General features: G+C 41.8%; 1 protein-coding gene across 1 annotated transcript in view; it reads left to right on the top strand.

Moving 5' to 3' along the window:
* Positions 1-17935, top strand: part of KANSL1 (KAT8 regulatory NSL complex subunit 1) — a 177061-nt gene that overhangs the window by 17348 nt on the left and 141778 nt on the right. Inside the window, exon 3 of the mRNA XM_024195174.1 lies at positions 14020-15409. Within this exon, the coding sequence (XP_024050942.1) occupies positions 14103-15409 (1307 nt within the window). The 5' untranslated portion in view covers positions 14020-14102. The remainder of the gene's footprint in view (positions 1-14019; positions 15410-17935) is intronic.

Genomic DNA, 17935 nt, shown 5'->3' with positions numbered 1-17935 from the left:
GGAGCCTGGCCGCCATTTTCCGAGCAGCGCCGCCGCCGCTCTCACCCGGAGCGGGGGGGAAGCACCGCCGCGCTCGCTCCGCCGCCGCCCCGCGGGCGGAGAGCGACCCCGAGCGCCCGCCGGTCCGACCCAGCGCCCGCGGACAGGCGAGGACCCGCAGCCGGCGGCTCCAGGGCGCTCCCCGAGCCGGGGGTGGGGGGGCCGCTTCTCCCCCCGCCCCAGCCCGGGCTGCAGCCGCCACCGCCGCTCTGCCCCCGGGGAGGGAGGAAGAGAAGAGCCCCGTCCCCCGCCGCCGGGGAAGACCGAGCGGGCCCGAGCGGGGGGGGGAGCCGGGGCTGCAGCCGGGGCTGGCGGTGCTGGTGCCGGCTGCGGCTCCGCTTCTCCCCTCGGTCGGCGCTTGTTTGCAAACTGCGCCCATTTTGTGCGGGGCTGAATCCGCCCGGACTGTGCTCTCGGCTCCATCACGTGGTAGGTGCCGCTGCCGCCCCGCTCCCTCTCCCCTCCGCCCGCTGCCCTTTCTCCTTCCCTCCCTCCCTCCCGCTGCCCCTTTGTTACTGCAACTACCGCCGGCCCCGCGGAGCCAGGCAACTTTAAATGGCTCCTGCTCCCTCTGCGCTGCTCCCGCCGCGTGCATGGGAGGGGAAGAAAGGGGGGCTCGCTTCCACCTTCACCATCTGCGACCGCGGCTGCCTCGGTGCCCGGCGCCGCCGCCTCTGAACGTGTCTGATGTGGGTTTCTTCCAGTCCCGGCCTCGGCCCGAACTTCTCTGCCCGGCTGCTGGCTCCCGCCCCGCACCGCCCCGCTCCCCGTGCCAGGCACGGCCGGGCTCGGGGCTCCTGGGAGTGTGTGTCGGGTAAAGTACTCGGGTCACTAGCGGATCGCTCAGCCAGGCGCCTCCGGGGGAGGGGAGCAGGGTGGGGGAGAGCAGGGGCCTGACTTTGTTTTCGCTGCCGTGCTTGGTGCCTTCCTGGTGGAAGTGGCTGTATTTTGGTCTGCTCTGGCTGAGCCCTGCCTGTTAAATCTCCCTCTGTAGGGATCTCTCCTTGTGCTACTGTCTCGGTGTCTTTCGACTCCCTGCCCTAGTGCGTGTGGCTCGCAAAGTACTGCGGATCCATTGCGTGGAGGTGGCGGCGGCGGTGGGGAGGAGGTTGGTTTGATGGCGCCACTTTAAATTGAAATCTTGCACAAGGGCTGGAGCCTTTTGTGGCTTGTTTATAAACTTGAACGACCGCGTATGGAACGTTTCTAGCCCGGTGGTTCGAATGCGGCGGACCCCGAAGTTCCAAAATCGAGTCCTGCATTGCCGCCCCCAGTTCCATTCACACTCCCCGCCCGGGTGTGTTGCCATCTCTGTCACGTGGCTGGCAGTCATTGTGGTGTGGTGTTGCTGCTTGTATGGTGTGTAACATTATATACTGGCTTTAATCTGAAGCCTGTCCTCTCAAAGAAGCCAACCCAAAGCTATCCCTTTGGAAGAGACCAAAGGTGATAGGGGTGTTTAAGATAAAAAGGGGGGAAAAAATAAAACAAAAAACGGAGTTTTCAAGTAAACAGAAGAAAGTTGCATAATCTCCACCTTGCATAATTTTGCATGAGGAGCTTGTCCCTTCACAATAACATTAGGGCCAAATGCACAATTAAGTATGAAAAGTAGTAGTGGGGTATGTGTGTAAACGTCTGTCACCGTCTCATGGTTTTAAATGCAGTAATTGGTTTATTTATAAGAGCTTTGTGTACAGGCCTTCCCTTCTACCCATTTAGACCATACAGTGGTCTATTTTCTGACATGGATTTGATCAACTAAACTACAATAGTTGAAAGTTTGGGTTGTGTGTGTGGTTATTTTTAATTTTGGATTGGTGAAAATTTTGTTCATTCTTCTCTAAACAGTAGCATATAAGTAAGTGTATTCACATTTTTTAAAGACTATTCTGTTCTTGACTGTCTCTTTATGATAAGAGGTTTAGAGCATTTGTGGTGCTCGATTACAAAGAGTTTGCCTAGCATTAGATTTGGTCTGGATCTTTTTAAAGGAACTTCTTTTTATCTTCTGTAACAAATTTGCCCGTTCATGTTTCTACAAAAAATTAGGAAATAAAATAAATAAATAAAATATATGGAGATATACTTATCTCATAGAACTGGAAGGGACCCCGTAAGGTCATCGAAATACTTTTTTTTTTTTTTAAATTGGAGCATAGTCTCCCCTGCTAATAAAATCTATATACATTTAGATTTGGCCAGTTCATTTATATAGGAGCTTATATACACCACCAGTCTGAATGGCAAACAGAATTGTAACTTTCCATAAAACTGGCCATGGTACGTGAGGAATTGCTCTGTGTGTGTGTGTTTGGATTTTTTGTCCGACCACTACATTTTGAACAGTTTGGGCCATTTTCTTGCTAGCAGTTACATCACATCATGTGATGTGTGCTATGATGTGTATTTCTAAAAATAAGACTAGGTAAAAAGCCCATCCTCAGGGAAGTTAAAATGTGTTGTGAAATTGGGAAAGTACTTTAGTCATAACACTCTTTGACTAGTAGTAAGCTAATTTTTCTTTCTGGACAATCCAGTTGATATACTAGTATAATTTAAGCATACCCACTTCCCCTTCATAATCTGAATTTTAAGAAATTACAGGGTCTCTGATTCCCCCCCCCCTGCATATCATTACTTATTTAAAGATTAAAAAAACAACCACCCACCATTGTTTTCAGAGGGGAATGTATAATGCCAGTTACCCATTGTGTATATTCTCCCCTTAAGCCCTCCCATACAACATGGGAAAGGTATTATGGGTAGTGACGATGCCTTGTAGACTCTTAACCACAAATTTATTAACTTAAATATAAAATAATGTTGACCTCTTGACCTTTTAATTTTTTTTTATTTTTAAGAGAATAGTTGCCTGACTTGATAGTGGGACCTCTTAAGGTAAACTACAAGCAAAGCCTAATTTGGGAGAAGGGGCTGGGGGAATTTTTTTTCCTTAACTGTACCATCTCAGTGGGATCACTAAATCCATATTAGGCCCTGTCTACGCTGCAAACTAAGTCCCTATTACGGACTTAATTACAACGCAGTTAAAGGTGACCTGGAAAAGGGGGAAGGATGGAAGTCTTATGTTCTCTCATGCTTTTTTTATTATTTATAAAGAATGCCAAAAAGGGGTGAGAGAACTGTTTTTTGTTGTTGTGGTTTCTGTAACATTTTTTCAATACTAAATGCAAGCGAAGTCCACCCTGGAAGATTATGGTGACCAGAGAATATCACAAAAGTGGAGTGAAAGCCGAACAATTTTTGTAAAGGAGAATTGACTTTAATCACAGTTTTAAAACTGGTTTGTTAACACACACAATTCCAACACCCAATGAACACTTTGGACAAAGCATGTCTCTGGAGTTTCAACACCTGATCCTTTCATTTAAGAGAACTGACGATACATATGCTTTGTGTTTCCCCCAAGTAGTTCACCAGCGAAGCCAGGGAGGATCAGGCTTGATGGACTAATAAGGTAAATAAGAAATAAAAATATATTCAGGCATTCTTCATGCTTGCATCCTAAAGGCAGGTGGATAATGGAAGCCACATCAATTTTGCAGGGATTATGCCTTATACTTTTTTTTTTTTTATTTTAAAAAGTTTAAAATTTTTTTAAAAAAAAACTTTTTTTTTTTTTTTTTTTTTGAAGGTGTGCAAATTAAGTGTTTTGCTTATCATGTACTTCAGTGCTGTCTTACCTCCCACACACTTTTTTTTAAATCAAACCCTGTGTGGCTATGTGACTGGGACAAGCTGTTGCATCAGCTGGGCCTTAGATGACAAACTAGCATTAAGTTAACTTTTTTCTGGATATTAGGTAATGTGCTGGCTCAACCAAATAATACATAGAGTTTCTGTGTATGGTTCTTTATGTTCAGAGTTTTTGTAGTCTCATTAAAAAGTCTCTCAACACTTGGATGATCAGAATGGCAGGTGATCTGTGAAGTACAGTTTCCTTTGTTGTATTTTATAAATAACATTTCCTCAGTCATAAAGTCTTAAAATACACTCTGTGTATCTGGAATGCATGTCCAAAAACTTTTATTAGAATTCTTCTCCTCCCCAAAAAGAAAATCCTCTCCAGACTCCTGTACTATTGTTCAGCTGTATGGTTAAGGATGTAATTTTGAACTGCTTTGTTATACTGTTAGGAAAAAGGCTTCCTGTCTCTTCTCAGTTGGACAAAGAGTTGCCACACATCAGGGTCCTGGTGATGCAGTTGCTTAGTGTATTATGCCATGAGTATATTCTCTTCAAGGTACATTCAAACTGAGACGTTAGGGTGGGGGACAAAGCAAATAGCTTACTGCAAAACTGTTCAGACTCCAAGAAGAGATGGAAAACATAAACTTCTCGTAACTTGTTCCTTGGCAAACTATAATTTAAGTTTAAGAATAAAAGCAGAAAATAAAATAGAAGTTCTGAGGGTTAAGGAGATCTAATACTAAAGAGTGGAGCTTGGGCACTGCTCTATGTGAATCCAAGATGAAAACATCTTACTTTTTTACACGATCAAGAACAAACACAGAGATTGGAAAAAGAATAGCTGAAACAAATCTAAAGAGAGGAAAGGGTACTTATTATAGGTCTGTTCAGACCTGTTTGACCATATCTTTGTCAGCTCCTCAGTTTAGACTTGTTGCTGCAGAATTACTTTTTCTCTCTCCACCAGCTCTGCGAAGTGTTGAGTGGTGAAAAGTGTTTTGTTTAAAATAGCTTTATTGAAATCTGTTTCTTTACTGAAAGCTGATCCAGACTTTAGTCAAGCTAGTAGCATGAAGTCTGTTATGAACTCTGTACTAAGTTATACCAAACTTCATTGAGTCCCCTTCATGATTTTTATACCCTCTTATTGAGGCCTGCAGTGACATAGCGAAGCAGTGAATATGAGTGGAAAAGTTCTGTTCAACTTTCTTTATTTCTCTGCCTTAGAAATGAAAAGTGACAAACCAGTTACCACGTGGTAACTGTGGCTTGTCATTCACACACTGTATGTAGGTTCCTTTTATTAGAAGAAAGTGCTCAGCAGCCTAGCCTTGGAATTTACTTTCTGTTGTTGTTGGATGCTGTGATGGTGATCCCCCTGAATTGCTCTCTTCAGTGTGAGATCCTGAGCAGTTATTAAAGCTGAGACCTATTGGCTGTCTGGCAGCAGTTTGCTAAATTAAAGCTTTTGGATCATGGTCAGGATAATGGGTGTACTGGATTATTGATTCATTATAGAATAAGACACTTAAATGCCCAAAGAGAGGTTGTATAGTTTAGTGGATTGAGCGTGGGGCTAGGAGCTTGTGTGTTTTAGTCTCTGCCACTAATTTTCCATGTGACATAGGGTAAGTGACTTAAACTGTTTCCTCACTGGTAAAATGATGAAAATATGGAACTCCCTCCCAGGGGTGTTAAGGTTTAGTTAGTTAATGTTTGTACAGTGCTTTGAAATGTAAAGTGTTCTATGACAGAGACACATTTTGGCAAAATATTGAAAGTTAATGTTAATATTTTGACCCTGGCACTTTCTCAAAAGAGCATGAGTTAAAGGTGGTGTTACTTTAACTGCAGCTATAGAATGTGTACAACAAATCTGAATATGTTAAAAAAAAAAAAAAAAAAAAAAAAAGACTTTTTGTTCCTACTTACCTTATCTAAGTCCTGAGTTCAAGACTCTTTCCTTGGCAAGTTGCCCAGAATATACCTAAAAGTACAGGAAAGCTCTGTGCATTGTGGGTTTGTGGTGGAGTTTTCTGTGGTAGGGGGAATGCCAATCTTTCCAGTTGTTTTGTAAATACAAGAAGAGCTGAGTTTTCAGATAATTTGTTTATACTTAAAGCATTTTTTAAGAACATTCTGTTGCTTACATTTCGCTTTTCCGTTTGACTCTTGAATGCGGCTTTGCTCTGAAGAGTGATTCCCTCATCCCTTTTTGAAAAAAGGATAATGTTGGGGATTCCATATCAAAGACTTCATATCAAATTAGGTCACTTTGCAAGTAAAAGTTAATTCTTGTACATAACTGCCAGACTGCAAACTTCCTCTGGGAAGTGATAGTCAAGCTTGCTTTTTCCTTTTTGTACGTCTTTTTGTCTGTAATTAACTTTGTGTAGACCAAATTATGCCATCAGTGACTCCTGTGCAAGCCCTGTTGAGTACAGAGGGGGTTAGACAGGTATAACAGATGATGATGCCATTTGAAGACTGGAGCTGCATAGGTGCCATTAAGAACATAATCTGTTTTTTAGGATCACTATTACTAGTGATGCTTGAGTAGGAAAGAGGCTAGGTTGACTTTCAGACTCAAGAGTTCATTTGCAGGCTTGACTCCTTTTATGTGTAAACTGAGTACGCACAGTCTCAAATCATTGAGGCCCCACAATCCAATTATTAGTCACTTCAGAGCAGAACCACTCTTTAATATGAGTGTTTTATAACCTTCCATGAAAGATTTAAATCTCAACACTCATTAGAAGACACTGGTCCTTTAAATGTACATAAGGGCTGTTGTATGCATATTATAAGTGTCTTGGTTCATGCATAGATATCTACTTTTAATATCTTAACTGTCAAATCTTTGGGAGATCTGAGATTTTTAAAACGATAGCATTTTACAGCATGGCAAGCAATTTGCCTATCATATGTGATGGTACAACTAGTCCATCCTATGTGTTGTCCCATTGTTTTCTTAATTAAAGCTTTTTGAGAGTTATACTTATAGGAAAGATGCTTCTAAATTGGTAATCATTTTCTTTCCCAATTACAGAATGTTGAAAGATGACAAGATATTCTTTCCTCCTTTTTAGAAAACAAATCCACCCCCCCACAAAAAAAAAGGGTATATCTAGGGTTCTGAACTGAGGGCTTGTTTTAGGAAAGAAGTCTTAGCATACTAGTTTTAAAGGCCTACTTCTAGGCCTTCGAGTTTGAGGCTTAGGTTGTATTCTTTCAGTCACTGGTTCGAATAGCTCTTCTATTCACACACTTGTAAAAATATTACAAAATATTGTCTTTAATCATGTACACAGTGCAATCAACCTTATGTGTACCTATAATCTAACCTACCTTTTTTTTTTCTGGATAAATTTGATATCACTTCTCACAATGGGTTTTTTCCCCTCTCAGAATTAATCTCTTCAGTATTAATATTTAAACATTGCCATAAGTATGGACTGCTGTAGACAAGTAAGACTGGTTCCTGCTCTGAGAAGCCTACAGTTTGGGCATAACATGGGCCCCTAAGAAGTTGAGAGGTAGAGGGGAAGCAAGAGCGCTTTATGTAGCACATGAATGTGAGGTTATTTGATTTTAATGTATGTTGCGCTCCTGTGCATGTAAACTTCTTAGTCTACAGATATTGCTAGGTTTAGGCTTTTGTTTGTGCATAGTGGAAATCTTGGCTTTCCATCACTGACTCCCATTCCCAAGTAAAGTAAGTGGATTTTGAAGAGTAAAGGAAGATTTCCTGGTGAAGAAGTTAGGGAGTAATATGGGAGATCAATGGTTCTCAAACTTTGGTATTGGTGATCGCTTTCACAAAGCAAGTCTCTGAGTGCAACCCCCCCACCCCAATAAATTAAAACCCCTTTTTAAAAAAAATGTATTTAACACTATTCTAAATGCTGGAGGTGAAGCATGGTTTGGGAGTGGAGGCTGACAGCTTGCGGGCCTCCCCATGTAATAACCTCATGACCCCTGAGGGGTCATGAACCCCTGGCATAGATACTCTTCCATCATCCTAGCACTGTCTACACTGGGGATTAGGTCAGTTTAACGGTGTCACTTGGGGTGTGGATTTGTCACACCCCCTAAGTAATGTAGTTATACCAACCTAATGTCCTAGTGTACACCAGGCCTTAGTGGGATCCTGGATATATCGGAGGGGGGAGGGTAAAGGGAGGAGTTAAGGAGAGGAAGGAGTCAAAGACTTTACCAAGGTTATGAGTCTTGGTAGAAAATACCACTCTTGTCTCCATGATGAAGGGTGGGGAGAGGTGAATTTATTTCAGCTGTGTAGGATTTGAGGTTGGGGTGGATCATCTAGGAAGAGTTGTTTGTAAGATAGTTGCAGGATTGGAGAGAGTGGTGATTCAAGTCATTAGAGCAGATCAGTAACCAAAAAACCCCAACTTCATTAACAGAGTTAAGGTTGCCCAGTAGTATCTTATACCTTCTAGAACATTGAGCTCAGCTGAACATAAACCTCTGAAAACCAGGAAACAAAGGGCATAATTTGAAGAGGGAACAAAAATGGTGGGGGGTATGGAAGTTTGGGGGAGCAGAGCTTGAAGCCCCGTATATTCCCCACTGCACAGCTATGACTCTCTCCTTTCCTCCTCCACTGCTCTAACCCCTTCCCCCCCCCCCAGTTCTGCTGCTTTGAGAGAAAGGGTGAGGCTGGAGACCCTTCGCCACTGCTGGTAGCAGCATGGGTAAGGTGGGGGAGTTCTGGGTTCCTTTCCCTTGTTTGGGGAGCAGTGGAGACATGGGGCAAAACTTCTGAAAAGAGCCTCTGCAGAATGCAGGCAGAGAGCAAGGAACATATTATCTGTCTGAAAATTGCCAAAGGTAAGGCTCAAATTCACAGAGCTTGAGTGCAACTCAGGTTCAATGACTACAGCATGTTCCTTTTGAGCCTCCAAATTTTTATGACAAGAGATACCCACTTGGGCCTCAACAGTAGTCTTGCTGCATGTGCACATACTGCTCTTTTAGTCCAAGTTGTGCCAACTTGGAGTTACAAACTTTACCCGTAACTCTTTCAATATTGCTTCCCCAAAAGGTCAATGGCTGCAGTGCAATAACTTAAAAAAAAAAAAAAAAAAAAAAAATGACAAGGGGGAATAGCAGTTTGGGGACGATTAGAGCCATACATTGGAGCCCAGGTGTGTGCAAAACCTCCCCTAATGAACAGCTGACTTTTTAGGGGGACTCAGGAACTCCTGCTCAAACTTGGACCACTAACTTATGCCATACCGCCATGAGTCACAGCAAACTTCAAGATATTGAGTCACCATGTGAATTTTAGAGCACTTGGTATAGAATCATAGGACTGGAAGGGACCGTGAAAGGGCATCTAGTCCAGTCCCCTGCACTCATGGCAGCAACTAGACCATTCCTGACAGGTGTTTGCCTAACCTACTCTTAAAAAAATCTCTAATGATGGAGATTCTATGACCTCCCTAGGGAATTTATTCCAGGAAGTTTTTCCTAACATCCAACCTAAACCTCCCTTGCTGCAATTTAAGCCCATTGCTTCTTGTCCTATCCTCAGAGGTTAAGGAGAACAATTTTTCTCCCTCCTCCTTGTAACAGTGTTTTACGTACTTGAAAACTGTTATCATGTCCCCCCTCAGTCTTCTCTTCTCCAGACTAAAGATTGAAAAAAATGGGTTTGTTCCCTCATAGGTCATGTTTTCTAGACCTTTAATCATTTTTGTTGCTCTTCTCAAGACTCTCCAGTTTGTACACATTGTTCCTGAAATGTGGCACAGAGAACTGGACACAATACTCCAGTTGAGGCCTAATCAGCGCAGAGTAGAGCAGAAGAATTACTTCCCATGTCTTGCTTACAACACTCCTGCTAATACATAATAGTCAACTTTTAAACTGAAACTAGACCCTCAACCTTAACTATAGCAGAGCTGCTGCTATAATGTTGCTCATGGAGATGGTGTGGAGGAAATACTTGAGAGCTCTGAGATAATACGTATATTGCTCTGTGTTGGGAGAAGTAGTTCACTAACTCTCTGTTGCTGTATCTTAACAATTACTGCTTTGATATACTGCAAAAGCTAAGCAGTATCTTCTGCTGACAACACAAGAGCCATAAACAAAGTGGATGAAGATTGTTTTTAAAAATGAATTTGTTACTTAAAGGTTCTTTCAGTTGTCTATATAATACTAGTAATGTGACTCAGTGGCAGCGAAACCATAATATCTGCAACCTGGACTACTAAGAATTTTAAATGTGCCATCTATAGGCCAAAAAATTGGTCTTCTGAAGGAGAAAAGATAATCACAATGTATAGAGGTCTTGGCTTTTTTTTTAAATAGGCTAATTTGGGTCTTATCTAGTCTTTCCTGGAGGACTTGAACTATTAGGATTATGAATTGCAAATACGACAAGAGTATAACTTAAACATTTTGAGGAGAGGGACTTCTAGTCACTGTTTTACTATTTATTTATTTTATTTATTGCAGAGGAGGCGGGAGTGTGAACATCTGAGAAAGTTAGGGGAAAAGATCCTTTGTATGTAAGTGCTTTCACCCCTTCAATTGAGGACTGAGAGCACCTACCTCTGTTTCTCATCAGCCAGCAAGAACAAGGTAGAAGAGTTTTGATATTCCAAAAGTCAAAGAAGCAGGAGCTCCACCCCCTCTTAAGGCAAAACCACCCGTGTTTTTCCTTGAAGGTCATCTTTAAGGAGGGAAATGTTGGCTGAAATTTTTGTTTCAGATCTATCACTAATAACTCCTATTAGCTATTGCCTTTGCTCATTGGAAATTTTGCAAAAGAATAATTGGATTAAAATAAAACTTTTGCAGATTACCTTTAAAAGAAATTGGAGGCCTCTTAAATTAGTGGAACGAAGAATGGAAAGTGTATTTATTGAACAAGGAGAATTTGGAAACATTTTGTAAATCTTAAAGTTCCATCCCTCTTCTTTCCATTCCTCCTGTAAAGCTGGGGGTAAACCTAGGGCATGTCTAAACAGATATGCGTTCGTTTAATTTGTGATTTTTTTTTTTCAAATAGATTTAGTTAGAAATATGAGTGTTCACAGATTTATGTTAACTAGGATTATTTTGGTTTCGATTTAAGTTGATTAGGAACAGGTTTAAAATGCACGAAATCACTTTGTATTAAGAGTAATTTAAGTGTCCATGCAGGTATTTACCCTTATTGAACTTAAACTGGTGCAAATTTGTGTGTAGACAGAGCCTTGAATTTCCATGGTTGGGGCCCAGTTGTTGTCATCTCTTACTTTTCTATTTTATTTTAAATTATCTCTGAAAGATGTTAAGTATGTATGTAGGTTGATACCAAGATCAGGCTTTCAGATGCTGTAGTAATGGACCCATTTAGATTCGTGTACCTACTTTTTAGGGAAACTGAAAAGCAGAAGTGTGAGTGAATTTATTTGACAGCAGTGCTTAAGAATAAACAGCTGATCTAAATATTCAAGTCTCATCAGTAGAGGCCTTGGTAGGGAATTTAATAGAAGCCTTCTGTAGTGAAGCTGCTTTTTCTATCCACAGCCCATCTTCACTACAAGTGGAGTGTTTGCTACAACTAGAATTGTAATCTGCACATTGAGTGCATTGAAAGCATTTGGCCCTGTATGTAGGGAGTGAAATTATGTTTATTGAAATCTGTTGTTTAGTATGGGTTTAAGAACACAGCTGGGCATTGCCCACACATAATGGATTGCACATTTATAAAAAAAGTAAAATAGGCTCTGTTCATTCTAGGTAAGCAAACTACACAAGAAACAAAATACTTAGCCCTGTACGCACAAACCGTCAAGGACTTTTTTTATTCTAGGTGGAGAGAGCAGTGGACTGGAACTCGGGAGGCCTGGGTTCTGGTCCCAGCTCTGCCACTGGTCTGTTGGGTGACCTTGGGCAAGTTGCTTTCCTCAGTACCTCTGTGAAATGGTGATATTGACCTCCTGTGTAAAGTGCTGTGAGATGTATTGATGGAAAGCACTGTATAAGAGCTAGGCATTCAATACAAATGGAGTTTAAAGTCTGTTTAGTTTAGGCTCTAGAGTTGGGCTCATCTTAAAGGAGAACCCCCTTCCTCCATCAATAGAAATGTTTCTGATGTTTGTTTTCAATATTATTTGTAGCCATGTTGGTCCCAGGAGATTAGACGCACCCTGTGGGTGAGGTAATAGCTTTTAGCTCAAAAGCTAGTCTCTTCCACTAATAGAAGTTGGTCCAATGAAAAATATTACCTCTCACACCTTGTCTTTCTCTGGTTTTTCTCAGTTTACATGGAAAGGTTATTTTTAAGTGAATAAAACTTCCCAGCAGTTCGTATAATGTAAACACTGCAGCATACTTCTACTATACAGCAGAACTAGAAAGCAAATCAGAAACAGGCAATTAACAAAACTAATTTTAGCTCTAGATGAGTAAATCTAAAAAAGCATAAATGAGGGCAGAGGGAAAGCAAACTCCTCAAAAAAGTAATCTTAATCTAAAATGAAATCAGTAACAGGTACAGACCTCTGGGGTTTTTAAAATACTTTTAACATCATTATTCCTTGTCCATTATGGGTGGCTTCCATTGTGATTATAACGTTAATTATTAATGTAAACTGATGTACAATTGAGGGATTGGTTTATCAGAGATAAATATTTTGATTTAGGATTGCTCTGAACTTTTCACTTTTGCTCTTAATGTTAAGTATTGAAATACAATACAAAAGCAGTGACGTGTTTATCTGCAGCATAACAAATAGAAGACAAAGCAAAAGCTATAAAAGATCAACTAAATTGTTATAATAGTCCTGCACTTTCAAAAATGTGTAATAGTGCTGACAAATCTTAATGATTAAGTAAATGGCTAGTTGATCAGAAACTTCTGTCAGTCTTAGGAAAAACTGCAAGATCATTAAGTAAAATGTCATCAGTCACTCTTTTGTTAACTCATATTTTCTCTTGTGAGTTGAATGTTGTTACACTGTTAGTGATTTTATTACTAAGTGGGGAAGTACTCTATTAAGGTGGGTAGAGATGAAACTGTCATACGGCAAGAACTTAGGAAAGGGAGAGGCCAAGTAAACAGCTGATTTCAGTGTGCATCTTGTAGTGGGGGGGAAAACTTCAGACAGCCTAAACTACTGTTAGTATTTTTGATTAAATTTTGAATTTGGAAAACCGCTAGTTCCCAAATGGATGAAACCTGAAAGGGTCTAACTTTACAAGGTTTCCAAGAAAGCCACTGGGGTTGTTTTGCTAGATAGGAATGTATTTTTCTACCCACTGGGAGTTGGTATGGGTGGAGACTTATTCCACCTAAAGCCATGTCCAACAATGCAAGCAAATTTAAACAGTAATTTACCACTGATGCAGCCTCATCAGTGGAAGTCATGATGGAAGCTATAGTGTAGACGTAGCACAAACAATCTGTATGTATGGTGGGAGGAGTATATAAGGCAGTTAACTTGTTTGGAGTGAGAGGAGGATGTTTCCATACTCTGCATGGAGAAAATCCCACCCACAGAGCTCTGAGGAATTTAAAAATAGTATGGTCTTGTGGTTAAGACACTGGACTGGGACTTGGGAGATGTGGATTCAATTCTCAACTCTGCCACAGACTTCCTGTGTGATCTTGGGGGCAAGTTACTTAACCTTTGTGCCTTAGTTAAAGTGTGAATTGAGATAATACTTGTCTGTTTACACTGTAAACTCTTTGGGCCAGCATGCTCTCTTACTGTGTGTATATAATGCCTAGCATTGTGGGGAATCTCTAGGTGCTAGGATAATGATTTGGAATTTCTGAAGTATACTGAACACTAATAGAATATTTTTAAAAAGTGCTCAATGTAGGCCTAACTTTGCTCTCACTGAAATCAATAGTTTTATTATTGATTTGAATAGCAACAAAGTTAAGCAAACATGGAGAGCTACAGAATGCTCAACGGGGGAGAGATGAAAGTTCTAGAAAACAAAAGCTTGGCCTTGTAACTTCTCCTGAAGTCTGGTATTGTCTCAGTTTTGCAGATGTGGAAACTGAGGCACTGGACGAAAGTGACTTGCCAGAAAGTTCTCATTGCAAATTAGTGTTTCAGAGCCAGCACTGGGACGTCCGTTTTTCTGATGGCTAGTTTTGCCTTCAGTCCACTAGACCATCTTGCTTCTGTTATATTGCAATGTTGCAGACCATGGGCCCAGGTCTGTCTCTCAGATGGCTCATCAGCATTTTGTTTACTATTTATCTGATTCAGTGACTTTGCTTTCTTTTTTTAGGCTGTCCTCAGGCGAGGCAGTAAGAGGCAGTGGAGCTGGCCTCGGCACTGGGAGAGGCTGGAATTCCTGTCTCTCTGTGCTGAATGGCTGCGATGGCGCCCGCTCTCACTGACGCAGCAGCTGAAGCTCACCACATCCGGTTCAAACTGGCTCCCCCGTCCTCCACCTTGTCACCTGGCAGTGCCGAGAACAACGGCAACGCCAACAACATCCTTCTCACTGCCAACGGCACCAAAAGGAAAGCCATTGCTGCAGAGGATCCCAGTGTAGATTTCCGTAATAACCCTACCAAGGAGGAGCTGGGCAAGCTGCAGCCACTGGTGGCCTCTTATCTCTGCTCGGATGTAACATCTGTTCCTTCAAAAGACCCTTTGAAGCTACAAGGAGTCTTCAACAAGCAGACAGTTCTTAAACCTCACCCTCTCTTATCTCAGTCCTTCTTGAAAACAAGCGATCTGTTGGGGAGACAGCCAGTGTTGGAGTTTTCTTTGGAAAATCTAAAAAACATGAATACTAGTGGTCAGCCACCTCTTCCACAAGCACCTGTGAATGGCTTGGCCAAGAAATTGGCTAAAAGTACCAATTCAGACCATGAAAACTCCAGTTCACTTAATGGCGGGAAGCGTGCTCCCCTCTCAGCCACCCTCCAGGGTGTTGACTCTAACACTGCAGGGGGTTCTGAATCAGGGGACTTGAAGACGGGTTTGACCAATTGCACTCTTCCACACAGAAGCCTTGATGCTGAGCGCACATCTCCATTTAGCAATAATAGCACTGCAAATAATTTGTCGCTTAATTCTGCAGCACAGCAGCGGGTGATTGAAGGAAGCAGTGGAGAGAATAGATTATCTGGTGTAGATGCACATTCTGATTTTGGGAGCGGCAAGACAGAGGAGCAGAAGTCTCCTCTGTCGGCTAGTCTCTTCAGTGCCATGGACTCTGATTTGAGGACAAGGGCAGTGCTACGGCGGCAGGCAGACATTGAGAACCGTGCTCGCAGGCTGCAGAAACGCCTGCAGGTGGTGCAGGCCAAGCAGGTAGAGAGACACATCCAGCAACAGCTGGGTGGCTTCTTGGAGGAGACTCTGAGCAAACTGCCAAACTTGGACTCTCTAAGGCATCGGAGCCAGCTGATGCTCACCCGCAAGGCAGAAGCAGCCTTGAGGAAAGCTGCAAGTGAAACAAGTACGTCGGAAGGACTAAGCAGCTTCTTGAAGAGCGACTCTATTTCAGAGGAACTGGAGAGGTTTACAGCCAGTGGGATGGCCAATTTGAGATCCAGTGAGCAAGCATTTGATTCGGATGTCACTGAGAGCAGCTCAGGAGGGGAATCTGACATTGAGGAGGAGGAACTGACCAAAGCAGAACCAGAACAGCATCATGTACCACTGTGAGTAATGCTGAAACTTTGCCTAATTCTGTTGGGGTGGGGTAAGGCGAGAAGGGATAAAAAGGGGCACCATCTGTATTTTGAAGGATCATCTTTGATTTAAGACCATTTCATAGAAGGAAGAGGCAGTATTAGTGTGCGTGAAGTTTGGCTTGCTTGAACTGCATAATCCTGTCTTAATTATTGCAGGGATTGTAGTTTATAATATATTTCTATAATGTGCAACTGTATGTACAGTATTATGACATGACAGTGGTTCTCAACCAAGGGCACATGTACCACTGGAGGTATGCAGAGATCTTGCAGGGGGTACATCAGCTCATCTAGATATTAGCCTAATTTTACAAAAGGCTACATGAAAAGCACTAACAAAGCTAGTATTAACTAAAAACTTCATACAGACAATGACTTATTTATATTGTTCTATATACTGTGTCAGTGTTTCTCAACCTGGGGGCTATGATTTATTTTACAAGTATATGGTAAAAATGAGAAAGTAAGCAATTTTTCAGTAGTAGTGTGCTGTGACACTTTTTTTGTATTTTTATGTCTGATTTTGTAAGCAAGTTTTTAAGTGAGGTGAAACTTGCGGTATGCAAGACAAATCGGCATCCTGAAAGGGGTACAGTAGTCTGGGAAGGTTGAGAACTACTGACATTTGGGATCTAATTGAAGGTCTCTTCATGAAGTTAGGGAACTAGGACTAGTTAAGGCATCTAGAGTATCTATACTTCAAATCCAGTACTGTGTAATTTTTTTTGTCTAAAATTGCTCTTGGGTTGGATCTGCCCCTTCAAACTGAATTGTTCTACTGTGGCAATGGAGATCTCGCTCTTCACATTCTTAGCCAGTAGTGTGTAAAAGATGGCCAGGATGATGTATTTATGTATCTGACATAGCATATTCAGGTTCTGCAGAATCTGTGTGTGTGTGTGTGTGTTTTAAAGGAAAGCATTTAGCCCTGAAAATATAATGTGAAAAGTATAAACTGCATTGTTGTAGACAGCCTGAAACAATAGCTCTGAGAGCTCTGAACTCCACCTGTTCCGTGTTAATCTCATTGGCTGTCAACATGTTGTAAGGCTGTATAGTTAATGTGGACATTAACTGTAGTCATTGCTGGCAATTTAAGCAGATGGGAGGGATTGGGAACTGATGAAGAAAAAATGGGGAGGGACAGGAGAGGAGTACAGAAGGAGGAGACAGTAGGGGCAAAGTAGTGCTTTTTCCTAAAAGTTAACATTTTCCCACTCAAGTGATTGCTGAATGTTACAATAAGGTACTAACCAGGTAACGAAGGCTATATTGTAACCTGGTCTCTGTGCATGCTTTCTACTGACATCAATAAAAACAGCCATACTGGGTCAGACCAAAGGTCCATCTAGCCCAGTATCCTGTCTTCCGACAGTGACCAATGCCACGTGCCCCAGAGGGAATGAACAGAACAGGGAATCAAGAATTGATCCATCCCCAGTCACCCATTCCCAACTTCTGGCAAACACAGGCTTAGGGACACCATCCCTGCCCATCATGGCTAATAGCCATTGATGGACCTGCCCTCCATGAATTTATATAGTTCTTTTTTGAACCCTGTTAGTCTTGGGCTTCACAACATCCTTTGGCAAAGAGTTCCACAGGTTGACTGTGCGAAGAAATACGTCCTTTTGTTTGTTTTTTAAACCTGCTGCCTATTATTGTCATTTGGTAACCCCTGGTTCTTGTGTTATGAGGAGGAGTAAATAACACTTCCTTATTTACTTTCTCCACACCCGTCATGATTTTATAGACCTCTATAATATCCCACTTTAGTCATCTCTTTGCCATGCTGAAAAGTCCAAGTCTTATTAATCTCTCCTCACACGGAAGCCATTCCATACCACTAATAATTTTTGTTGCCCTTTTCTGTACCTTTTCCAAGTCCAATATATCTTTTTTTGAGATGGGGTTTTTTCAAGATGTGGGCGTACCAGGGATTTATATAGAGGCAATATATTTTCTGTCTTATTATCTAACCCTTTCTTAAAGATTCCCAACATTCTGTTCGCTTTTTTGACTGCTGCTGCACGTTGAGTGGATGTTTTCAGAGAACTATCCACAATGACGCCAAGATCTTTCTTGAGTGGTAACAGCTAATTTAGACCCCATCATTTTATATGTATAGGTGGGATTGTTTCCAGTATGCATTACTTTGCATTTATCAACATTGAATTTCATCTGCCATTTTGTTGCCCAGTCACCCAGTTTTGAGAGATCCTTTTGTAGCACTTCGCTGTCTGCTTAGGACTTAAATATCTTGAGTAGTTTTGTATCATCTGCAAATTTTGCCACCTCATTGTTTACCCCCTTTTCCAGATCTTTTATGAATATGTTGAATAGGACTAGTCCCAGTACAGACCCCTGGGGGACACCACCATTTACCTCTCTCCATTCTGAAAACTGACCATTTATTCTTACCCTTTGTTTCCTATCTTTTAACCAGTTGCCAATCCATGAGAGGCCCTTCCTTCTTCTCCCATGACCGCTTAC

The sequence above is a fragment of the Terrapene carolina genome, unplaced genomic scaffold (genome assembly GCF_002925995.2).
Source record: "Terrapene carolina triunguis isolate 2854851 unplaced genomic scaffold, T_m_triunguis-2.0 Scaffold193, whole genome shotgun sequence".
Lineage (NCBI taxonomy): Eukaryota > Metazoa > Chordata > Testudines > Emydidae > Terrapene > Terrapene triunguis.
The sequence above is the reverse complement of the archived record's forward strand: the minus strand, read 5'-3'. Positions and strand labels throughout refer to the sequence as shown.